Consider the following 12,534-nt stretch of genomic DNA (forward strand, 5'->3'; position numbering starts at 1 on the left):
GACAATGTTATTATGGTAGTCTCAGATTGATGTGATATCTAGTCATCAAACAATGTTATTATGGTAGTCTCAGAATGATGTGATATCTAGTCATCAAACAATGTTATCATGGTAGTCTCAGAATGATGTGATTTCTAGTCAGCAGACAATGTTATTATGGTAGTCTCAGAATGATGTGATATCTAGTCAGCAGACAATATTATTATGGTAGTCTCAGAATGATGTGATATCTAGTATGAGGAAAGTGTAATACTGTATTGTAATCCAAACCCAAATCACTATTATAATATACTGTAATACATATACTGTATTCTGTTGACAAATTAGTATTCAAGTCTGAAGACAACGTGGACCTGTAGACATGGAACAATGTAATAATAATCAAGACAACCCCAAAGGAACTCATTACAATAGGATGTGTGTTACATTGCTATAACAAACTCAACAGTCATCAAACCATCACATTGGCTTGCGAGTCAAAGAGCTTACTTCTTGGATGGAAAGTTATGGCTTCAATTCCCATCTGTAACAGTCTTAAGAAGTGCAGTAAAGAAGTAAGCAACTTTTTCTTTTGCCAAGTTCTAGGCATTACAAGTGGTAGGATTTGATGTTTTGCAGCTTTGTTGGTGTTAGCAAGATAAAGAATGTGAATCATAAATACATGCAGTTTCCTCACCCAGATCTTGTGAAATCTCATAAAGAGTGAAAGAGTCTTGATGAGATTTAAAACAACAAGCAATCACAAGCATCAAAGTATATCCCTTCTTATAATATTTCTTAAGTGTCACATCTCACAGGCAAAATGATGTTGACTATGAGTAGCAATGAGAAAAAGTTTTAATGTAGAACATACATGGTTCATTAAATGTTTCAATATTAAATTGCTCAATGTGAAGCAAAGAGAAAGATGTTGGATAGTTTGTAAAGAAGAACAACACATTTGAATAGTGCCAAATTCAATCAACAAGTAATTTATCATATGTTCTAAACTCTAAAGACTACCAGCATACCTTCTACAGCATGTAAATTTTTTTGAAACCATAACCTTTCTGCATCAATCATATAAGAAACAAAGATTAACTCATGTTCTGCTCAAACCAAGAAATTTTTTGAGTAATTCCAAATCAATTTCCAGGCAGTCAAAACTGAGCTCAACATGATAAGTATAGGAAGGTGAAAAGTACATCGTGAAGAAGTTGCAAAACTTTAAGAGAATAGACATTACAGGTTGACTGAAGAAAAAAGACATGTTGTTAAGGAAACTAAGCACCAATATCTCATAACAAAAGCATAGAAAACAAAATTACCAATAGAACCGCAGAAACACGCTAAATATACAAGGCTACTAGCAATTTACTACAAGTTTGATTCATACGCCTTAGTACTTAGAAATCAAAATATTCAAAAGAAAGTTTTCCTTATGGAAATTTCAAATATCAAAGTAAACAATACCAAATTTATTTTCTATGAAATCTATAAACCATACATTTTATGTAGATACAGCATGATGCAACCACTGGATAAACAATCAATTTCAGAGTATTTTTTTCAATCAAAACAGACCGAGTACCAGGTACTTGTCTTTGTGGCTGTAACACACAAACTCACAAACATGAACCACTCACAATTCTAAACTGAGGACGAAGAACTTGTTCCTGATGTGTTCTTGATATCTGGACCTCAAAACTATAATGTACATATACTTACGACAGAGAGCTGGCAATATGTCACATCAATAAACACTTCCCATGTCATTTCTGGCCACCTACACACGAACCTGACAAACTCTGTAATTACCTTGAAGTCATAGTCACCAGTCCTAAGGTCCTTTAAGACAGTTCCATGTGCTTGCCTCTCAAAGAAAATGTGGCTGAGCATTGATACAAAATTTGGCACCACGTCCTGACTACTAAATGATCTCTTGTGACCAGTTGACAGAATCCCCTTTGTCGGGTCACCAAAAAAGCTCGACCCCCACACTCAATTCAAACGATTATCATTTTAATAATCTGACAATCAAAAATGCTTGATTGACTCTAACAATGGTTGCTGTAAGGAAGACTGCTAAACAAAACACCTAACATTTAATCCAATTGCGGAACTCCTTTGTCTGCAGGCCTGGAATTCTTTAATACAATCAAAATAAAATTTTAAGACTTTAAAAGACAAACTCTGTAATAAGCTGACAAAATCTGGAATTACAATTTAATGGCTTAATGTCTAGCTGACCAACTGAATGCATGCTTGGTACTGTTAATCCAGCATGCATGCCGGTGCGCGTACTATATATATATCAGCAGGCAATGACCAGTAGTACATGTACTCTTTAATAGTCCTCCTTCTTTAGTAGTACTATTAGCACAGTTTGTGGCAGTGATGAAAAGTGATGATCTGAAAGACCTTATATGGAAATGAACCATAGTGAAATCATGGTGTACGAGGTGCCAAAGAAAAAAAAGAAATATAGAGGAATTGCAGTGTATCAGGTGCTGTTGATGGAAAAGAACTATATAAGGAATAAGGAATCATTCTTTGAGTATTATGAGGTGATAATTTCGGTCGGGGCGTGGTCAAATCAAATAAAGCCCGAAGGGCTTTATGATAGATTTGACCACGCTCCGACCGAAATTATCACCTCATAATATTCAAAGAATGATTCCTTATTACTTATATTTATATTATTTCTAATGTGCATGATTAAAGATCTAATAATTATAACATTTTTACCGTTGTTTTAATTCGTATAATTATGCAAACCCCACTGGCGCCCCAGGAATACGTCATTTGACACTTGCATCACACGTGTGTTGTACATGAAAACTCACAGACATGTATTGAAGAGTCAAATTTGCAAATTTATTAAGTCGATACAACAAAATATCAAATCAAATATCATTTGATTTTTAAAAAAAATGTGTGTATTTGCAAAATAGTAAATAACTAGAGTGTTTATTTCGTGATAGCGGAAGGTACTTTCCTCCTGCGCGGTAAGGCGGTCGATCTACACCTCAGTCGAGATTGTACTTGATGGTAATGGAACAGTTCTCAAAGCGGGAGTTATTCAAAACTCCAGATTTAATGCTCGTGTCGGACATGGTGGAACAATTAAGTTCATTTTTGACAGGTAAGTTGGAATTTTCAGAATTATAGGGAACGATTTGAAGATTCTGTGATTGTTGGCCGGAAATTACACATGAATCTTCAGATGGATCATTTATTTTGACACTTGCGGTGGTTATTGTAGATAAAGTTGCACTCGCACTTTTTTTTTGGGTAGAAGACAGTTCACGATTATAGCTACGTATGGAAGCTTCGTTGCGATGCCCGGAGAAGTACATGATGTGTCTTGCTTCAAATCCAGCGTCGTTCATGGCCTGAATTGCTGTCGCTCTTAGACAGTGAGCTGTGTAACGTTTGCACCCGGCGGCCTTGCAAATATCCGGAAGGAAATTAACATATGATCGCTTTTTCATGGGATCGGCTGTGTACCATATGTTGCAATCTTTCGGGTAAGAAATGGCATCTTTACGCATTTATTGAAAAGATGAGACGCATTTGGGTCCGTTTTAGACAAGAAGAACTTCAACATCTTCACAGGACAAGTTTCGTTTCCAGTTTCATACATTCTTTTGTCGTTCAGTGCTTCAAGTTTGTGAATGCCACCTTGATAGTTTTTTTGTTTTGTTTCATGCTTCAAACAAGCATATATGGAGCCTTCTTTGTCAACTTTGAAATCGAAGGAATCTACCCGAAGCTGATGATGGAATTCAAGACCACGAGACACAAAATGTATCGTGATGATGTACCACATTGCAAGTCGCAGATTGACTGGAGAAGAATATGCACTCTCCAGGTAAGCAGAAATTTTCTGTAAATCTGATTTGTGAATGATCTCCTTATGAGTTGTAGGGCGAGAAGTTCCAGTGACCATTCTATGCTTCATGAGACCGGTCAAACTTTTATTTGCAGTTTTGAATGCTTTATCGTTTACAATGTCTATATTTCGACCGATGTCGGATAAATGCCTGTTTATGGCGGCTCTGATTGCTTTCATGGTATTTTTATGATATTCAGAGGTATGCTCCTTTTTCGGGTTTTGGGGTTTTGCTTCACAGTAAAAGCGACTGAGTTTTTTCGCCAGATTCTCCTCGCAAATCTCAGCCAGATCTAGAGGGACTCCAAACGTTTCAATATGCCAATCTGTAATAGAAAACGCACAATGATATCCATGTTTTGACAGTTATTTGAGAAAAAACTGTAACTGCATAATATGGGCTGTTTTTGTTTGCGTTTAATTGCTGCTTACTAATATTCACTTTTTTTTAAAAAAAGAAGCGTACCTGTAAGAATCTTTAAACCCCATTTGGTGCTTTGTTTTGTAGCCTTTGATTGTGTGAGTTCCTGAAATCCTTTAATTTCGTCGTCGGAAAGCTTGGCAAAACGAGTACTTGTTGGCGTTTATGGGGCTGGCAACCCGGGATCATCGGATTTTTTCAAATCGGCAAATGCCTGTTGGGTTAATGTTATATCGAAGTCCGAAACGACCATTTCGGATAGAAAATTGTCAAAATCAGAATCAAAACCTTCTAATTTTAATTCTGGCAGGAGGGCTTCATAATTATCCCCACTAAATACTTCAAAATCGCCATATTTTACCGCATCTGATATATCGTCGTTCATGGTGGCTGCATTCGATCGAAATAAAAAATGAAGTGATCAGCAGACGATCATTATAAGAAATCTATTCATCAGCAGACGAGCCGTTTATATAAAATATTTAAATTGCATATTAAGATCTTTTTCTATAAATTTTATTTTAAATGGTAACCTTTACATGCTCATTTTAATTTTCATTCATTTTGTGTGCGAAAAGAAAACATTTCAAAACCACTACTTTTTTTATTTAGCACATGCAATGTATTACTACGCGCGCAGTGCAGCCAATACCGTTTTTCGGTTTTGGTATAAGACACGCCCATTTTGTGTCACTCATATTTTTTGATGTTATTCGGTTTTAGGGTTCAAAATTGATTTGTAATGTTATCACAGACAAAGACAGTTGAAAATGTAAATATTAAGGAATAATGCAGAAAGTTCATGTGGTTTTAACATTTGTTAAACTAAAAATCATAACTTTAGGAATAAGAATGAAAATGTAAATGATGCACCAAAGTATAAGTTGAGTGATAAAATCAGTGTGAAGGTTGAAATCAGTTGATGGAAAGGATGAAAAACATAATGCAAAATTCAGGATATTTATAATCTCAATCTCACAAAAAATAATTTTATGTAAAAGTTTTACCAATAATTTTTTTCAGCCAGACAATCAGAAAATACTGTGTCATACTTCCAGAGAAGGACTCATATGTTAATATAATTCAAATTATTTCAAAATTCAAAAGAGAATCATGCATACAAGATGTTTAGCTGCATATAAGATATATAGCTGCATATTAAAATCACATGCATCAGTTTCGGACCACTTGTGTCAGCATTGGATCACTTGCGACAGCATCGGATCACTTACAGAAGTTGCATATAGTACTCATTAAACTCTCTGTACAGCTGTTTCAAGTATATTCTATTCAAATATATCACACAAAAAACTCAGTGTTCCCATGTGTATTTGACATTTTAAATAGAGAGATTACTCGGTATACAAAAAGAAGAAAATTTTTTTTTAGAAGCTGAAAATTTGGTGCAATAAATTTTAATCATCATGAAAAGACTTTTTAAAAATTGATTTAAAAATTACCCAGTACTGTCTTCTTGCAAGTGTGAATTTTTTATCATTGCTTTACACCGTTCAACATAAATCTTTCTCTTTAAAATAATATTTATCATTTTCTGTGCAGTTACATAATTATGAAAACATTTAGTTGATGGTTAACCTGCACTATCAAATACTGGTCCATATCTATCTTCATCAATTATTAATCAGAAACAAATATTCCTTTCATCAAAATGTTTTGGATACTTTCAACAATTATTTTTACTCAGAGGCATATCAGACTGAGTGCAAATTAAAGTTCAAAAAGTAAAATATTTTATCTGCATAAAAAGGAGGACACAGTTTTTTTCATATTCCTTGCAGAAAACTTTAAACAAACTTACAGACAGACCACTCCTTTACTAGAAAATGGTTTCTGATCCGCTACTCTCCTCACGAACCCAAGAGAGTGGATCAGAAACTTTTGGCTAGTGAAGATGGACAGACCCTTATTCAAAAGTTTGTTGATTTCCGAGATTGACATACTCTAGATGTTGTCCCCTGTCCATGTTTCTAGATGAAAAATGTCTCCTGTCTGTGATAATCACATAACAGTAATTATCAATATCTGATGAACAGGTAATATTTGTCAACAACTTCCCGGTTACAACGATTTTTCAACTGGAAATATAATTCAAATGTGATCTGGATTTGTGATTGGCTGACACTGTTATAAAACATTTCATATTTTGAATGGGGAAAAAATTGGGAATGGGAGGGGGGTGATAAAGACATGTCACAGTTAAATTTATCAAACAAAACCCACTTACCACATTACTTGCATGTTTAATCTAAATAGATAAGTGGAAATTACCAACACTGTTCTAATTAACTACCGGTCTCCTTGTTTATTTAACATTTTCTGATCTTTTTACATGTGTATTGAATGATCCTAAAGTATATGGAAAAAAAATCATTTACTGGTTGACACAGCTTAAACTGCCACCATGAAGATTTAAATGGCAACAGGACGAGGACTAAACGAGTGCTGGCTCTTTACTTGCCCGACTCTTTCTCTCTCAGTAAGAGTTATTCCCCTTAACACACTTACCACATCTTCATACTCCACATCCTCAGGGTCTGAAAGCAGAAAAAAGATGTATGATAATGACCGTATTCTTGCTTGCTACAATATCTTCTCTCAATCAGATTGAATAATTGAATATCTACAATATCTCTCAACCCCCCAGCTTTCACCCGCCAATAATATTACTGTAGGCATTAGCGATCAATCAATTTCTAAATTGATTACAGCTACAATTAAAATGTAAACTCCATCTCTTATGCATGTGTATATGACCAGCAAGCACAAGTAAACTTTTGATCTTCAAAAATAAGTACATGTAATACTTAATGACACAGCATCTTATTAATTAATCCTTGATCAAACAGTTAAATTCATAGTTTACTTGTTTTTCTTCTATCATTGGTAATACATGTACTATGAACAGTTATGGCTGCTGTCCTCATTAGATTTAGTTTTCACATTAAAGAGTGGTTGAAGGTCTGATATCAGATTTAATATAAAAAACTCAATTCAATATTAAAGCATTTTTTTTCATGCATGACATGAAAGACTTACCGTAGTCTTATTTCAAATGAAACATGCAATTCTGTAGATCTAAAAATCAATCTTTCATTATTTTGAGAGAAAACGTTCTGTTAATTGATTTAAAGTCTCCCTCATATCTAGTGATATTGTGAGGGAAAAACACAAAAGATCTTGTCTGTAAGAAGCAACCTGAGCAGATGTGTCTGTGTATACATAACTAGAAGAATATTCATGCTAGAATTCACTGAGTATATACCCATCTAGAAATACACTGGAAAACATCTCCTAAGTAAAATCAAACCCTCAGATCAAATATTTACTTCTCTCATCTCTTTCAAAGTCATTTTTGTCTGGACAAAATATTGCACACAATATACATGTATCCATAACTGGCTTCATTTGTTTGTTGTGATGACTATATTTTGAAATTGCATAGACTTGAAAGATTCACCAACTTTCCTCAAGTCTGAGTATTGACCTCAAATTTATGCACTCTTTTTTAAAAGCTAGATTTGAGTTGAGGAATGAGTTGAGTGATTTGACAATTTTGGTGATGGCTGAACCTGAAAAGCCATGTCATAGTTAAAACAAGATGACATCTTTTCTCTCTAAACCAAAAAAAAATTTTGTGTCTGAACTGTTAATGAAATATCTGTATGGAATGACAATTCAGGCTACTGGTAATAACCAAATGCCAGTACTCAATATTACAGGACACATCCTCATCCTCTTGTATTGCCTTTGTCAAATCAAAAGAAATTAACGCAAGTTTCTAGAAAAATTGAACTACAATAATGAGAGTATTTATCCTCTATAGTCAATGATTTAAGAGTATTCAAGGAACATATCAAACATGCTAACAAATACATTAATTGTTTTTCATTGACACATTTAGCTAAAAGCCGAATCCTCCCCTGGTGACAGGGGATGCAAGAATAAAGATGAGTCTTGCAAACTCTCAAGTCAACCCATTCAGATACATCTCCACTGAAAACGCGTCATAATAAGTTTAATATTTCCACTTTTCTAAAGATTTGTGGGGATGTCGAAAACAACTTCATCTCATAGGAAACAGAAATAAAGCAATTCCCTGTTTATGCGTACATCTCTTTTTTGAATTTCTTTCAAATTCATCATATCAAGTGAGTAACCAAAAAATCAGCTCATTATTTGGAGGTTGTGCATCAAACAAAAAATCCAGATAGTGGGTAGCTATGATAAAAGTAAGGAATAACCAAATGATTGACAAAAGGAAAATCACTATTGTGCCCATGTCATACTAGTATTAAGGTCAGACGACACGTTCCTCGAGCATCTTTTTTGTATCTCCTTGTAATAAAAAGTTCCAATAAAAATTATTACTTTCATTATGATTTTTAAAATGATTAAAATTTACTTGTATATGGATATATGCCTCGATGGCCGTGTGGTTAGAGCCGTGGCCGCTCTCTGCCAGCAGCGTAGATTCTAGAGGCTGTGAGTTCAAAGCCCGTCCCAACATAGTGTATTATTTGTTTATTTTTATATCAGCAATTCAAATGTATTTTTCAAAAAGATTATATAGGAAATTGCATTCTCTAGTATTTTGCAGAAATGCCTGGTGAGGTATCCTAATTTTTTGCAAGAAAGCTTGTCAGAGTAGTAGTAAACCATCAACAAATTCCTGGAAAATGTTATATAAAATTGAGGAACGTGTCATCTGACCTTAATGAAACTGAAATTTATTTATTTATTTTACAACAATTGATAAACAATTTCTAACAACATATCAATATCTCCCGTTGGCACAAATGTTAGCACAAGAGGATCATTGATGTGGGAGGAAGCTGGAGTGCCCAGTGAAAACCCATGTGTCCGTGCGGGACCACCATACCCATTCAAATACAACCACTATCACCCATGGGGATCAGTCGCAGTGGTGAAAAGCGAGTGAATTGTTCATTGTGCCACATGGACACTACTAGTATTCCTTGATGAGGCATAAATTATTTCAATTGCAATTTTAATTAAGTTCATTAAAAAGAGTAGTTGATGGTATGCATATGGCAAATTGCTTTCAAATACTAAATCTCATTCCTTAAATTTGTTTAAGCATTACAGTGAATATTGATCAGTTCTCTTAAATACTCAGTGGATGTATATATATTGTTTAATTAACTTTCAAAGGATGTTATTTTCCTGGGTAAGGGGAGCCCATAAATTCCAAGAAAATTGAGCCAACATGAATTCTAATGATTTAGACAAGGCAATACTTTGTGGCAAAGAGAACAGTTAGTCGGGGGTCTTATAAATAGTGAATATTCAGTTGCACTCAAATGATTGCTGTAGATACCTAATTAAACCCAAAGAATTAATATTTGTATAATATTGGAGAAGCACCATGCACTAATTTCAAAATCTCGCTATTATTTTCTGAGGGTTGAGAACTAAAAGAAATTAGGTTAAAAATTCTGCATTTGCGAGTCTATATATTCTCCCAACTTGATACACTGATTGTTTGAATGTTTTTTCAGTCATACTCTAAGTCGTTTTAATTCCACAGTGTTAAAATTTCACGATTTCTAATTAAGTACCAATCGTGATAATCAATTGATCTGACTATAAGCATTAAAACGTTTTTCGAAACTAATGGTAGTATTCACGATGGTTTTAATTTTGCGGGAAAATAATGAACGTGAACATAGTGAAATTTATTTGCCAATCTACAGTATACAGACATAATACCAGATGCTAGAGGAGGGCACCTATCATGACATTGATAATTAATTAACAAAAGATGACGGTAATTAATTTGATTAATGATTTGGACAAAATGTCCAAAATAATGGTCAAGGACAACTACAATTGGTCAGTATACTAATACTAGTTTTGTATACTGAGCCTATTTCACTACCGTACACAAGTGACACACATTGGCTTAACTTCATTTAGTAACACATGCTTGTAAAATATTTTAAATAGGAAATACATGTTATGGGCTTTACCTGTACAAAGCCATTTAATACTGTATTAGGCACCTTCTTAAAATCAATATTGAATCAACTGCTTATGTTCTCTATCTATCAAAATCTTAATAACAAGTTATCTATATTGACTATCTCGTCTGTTAGATACCAGTATCTCCTTCCACACACTTCATTGATTGCAAGCCGATTGTTTTAAACCGCCGCAATCTATTCATATACTATTCATTAACATAAAAGATTTATGAACACTCTGCAATATTTATCCTCGTAGTTGATTCTTAATCTGTTGATCCTGATAATCTCTAAGTGATCAGACTGCCAAAAAATAAAACCTCACCGATTTAAAATATGATGAGTAGAGCGAAGTTGAACATTAACGACAAATTAAAATCGATTTCATATCCAAATATACCAGGTTATCACAATATTCTATGATGTCATTCGTCTGAACATAAATTTCTGAGCAATAGATTTCATTTTTAATTCTATTTTTCATCGAAAAAATAATAGAAAAGAATTTCCTCTGAATAAGTAAAAGACAATGAACCCTCAATACAGGATATTATTTAGAAGATTTTAACAATAGACAGGTTCAAATAAAGAAAAAAGAGGATCTCCGCTCTCAGCCATTATAATCTGATCAAAGCTGAATAAGGTTATATATAATGCAGGCTCTATTCATTATGGTCTATGTCTACATACTCCATTCAATTCCACAGGGGAAATCAATGAAAAACAAGTTGTAAAGATTGTGTTGATGGTAAACATTTTTAAATCAACTTGACATCCGTTTTAGAATACCTTCTTTTATTCCTTACCTGAAAGAATGAATTAAGCTTAATCTCAGGATAAGACATGAAAAATCAATTTCTAGATGTGTAATGAAATTTTTAAAACTCTTTAAACTCTCACCTAATGAATACATGAAGTGTTCAATAAGGGTATTCCAAGTCAACATAAATTTCCTTCTCAAAATTGCAAAAAAATCAAAGTATTGTCCCTTTTCAGAGATGCATTTCAAATCAGAGTGATCTAGAATCATACTTTATATTATGCTCTTTAAATAGAAATTTATTTTTTCAAACCCCCAAGATCGTTATATACAATTGTACAGTTTTGTTATAAATTTTCAACTAAAATAGTGACCATCATTAATGATTTTACTGGTACTTAATTCATTAATATAATAAATAGAGGAGTTACATATCCATCTTAACGGTAAAGTGTATACTCCTGCCTAAAATAACCTTTTTGACATCAGGTTTATATGTATCATTTTATGCAATGTGATTATTTTGAATTGATTATTTTAATTCAAGTAACAAATTTTATTTTCAACAAGTGTACAGTTTGCAATACATGTTCACTAAACTGCATTTCGAGATTCAGGGAGCTATTGTGCAGTAGAACAAATCTAACAATTTCAGGTGACACTCAAAAAATCTTTTTACTTTAATAGACTGTTTCCAATAGACTGACTAATTATGACAGACTGAACAGCCCGCAGTGCAGTCTCAGTCCGAGATACTGAGTTTCCATAGAGCCAGACCACTAAATGGTTACTCAAACAATCAGGGTGAAAGACAAACACTGGAATTGATTGATTGCAACTCTATCAGCTGACACAACAGGTCAAAAAATCGAAGAAAACTCGTGAGCTATTATCTTCAAAAACCCCTCCCCCTTACAAATACTCAAACAAGAAAAAAGAATCAAATTTTTTAAAAACTTTTTCACAAATTCACTGCATGAAAGATGTTCATATTACAGTATCTATTTCGAGCTAAAATAATGAGTGAAGTCAAGAATATTTACAAATGCGAGTATTCTTAAAGGAGATAGAGAATCTAATTTGTTCACCTTTCCTTTTGCCTCTCCTTTTAGCCTTAGACATGGTGCACACAGTTACTAATCCGCTGAATTTTGCACCTCAGATCAACACCGCCATACATATCCGATCACCAGAAAGTGTTTGGCACCCTTCTCCACTCGCGATAACCTTTTTGTGATGTTAATCCAGAAGATTAGTTTCCTTTTACCTAATCCAGTCTGCTTATAGCCGTGCACGCACTGTCCTGATCGGTGTCGGATCTGACAACCACTCAGACTGTCCTCTATCCACGAACAACGGATTACTTCAAACAGTTGCTCTTTATATCCCTCTACAACATCCTTTGCTCCAAAGAAGCAAGTATTCTAATCAAGAATATATATATGCTTGGTAGAGTTATTTAAATTCTCTATAG

The 12,534-nt window shown here is 33.9% G+C and overlaps 1 protein-coding gene and 1 long non-coding RNA gene across 12 annotated transcripts in view; both read right to left on the reverse strand.

Moving 5' to 3' along the window:
• The window catches only part of LOC105318384 (regulator of G-protein signaling 22), a 37,544-nt gene that overhangs the window by 21,504 nt on the left and 3,506 nt on the right, over positions 1-12,534 (reverse strand). For 7 of the 11 annotated variants that reach the window (XM_066065406.1, XM_066065403.1, XM_066065402.1 and 4 more), the window contains exon 1: positions 1,708-1,893. In XM_066065406.1, the coding sequence (XP_065921478.1) occupies positions 1,708-1,878 (171 nt within the window). In that variant the 5' untranslated portion in view covers positions 1,879-1,893. Of the gene's footprint in view, positions 1-1,707; positions 1,894-6,821; positions 6,851-12,148; positions 12,489-12,534 lie in introns of those variants that run through there. The other 4 variants (XM_066065409.1, XM_066065410.1, XM_066065408.1 and 1 more) reach the window with 3 other exon arrangements.
• Positions 2,713-4,908, reverse strand: LOC105338590 (uncharacterized). The gene is made up of 2 exons (XR_010707448.1): positions 4,341-4,908; positions 2,713-4,200 (listed from the first exon to the last, which is right to left on the reverse strand). It is a non-coding gene; the product is annotated as an uncharacterized lncRNA (long non-coding RNA).

Source organism: Magallana gigas, chromosome 7 (assembly GCF_963853765.1).
Source record: "Magallana gigas chromosome 7, xbMagGiga1.1, whole genome shotgun sequence".
In the NCBI taxonomy this organism is placed as follows: Eukaryota; Metazoa; Mollusca; class Bivalvia; order Ostreida; family Ostreidae; genus Magallana; species Magallana gigas.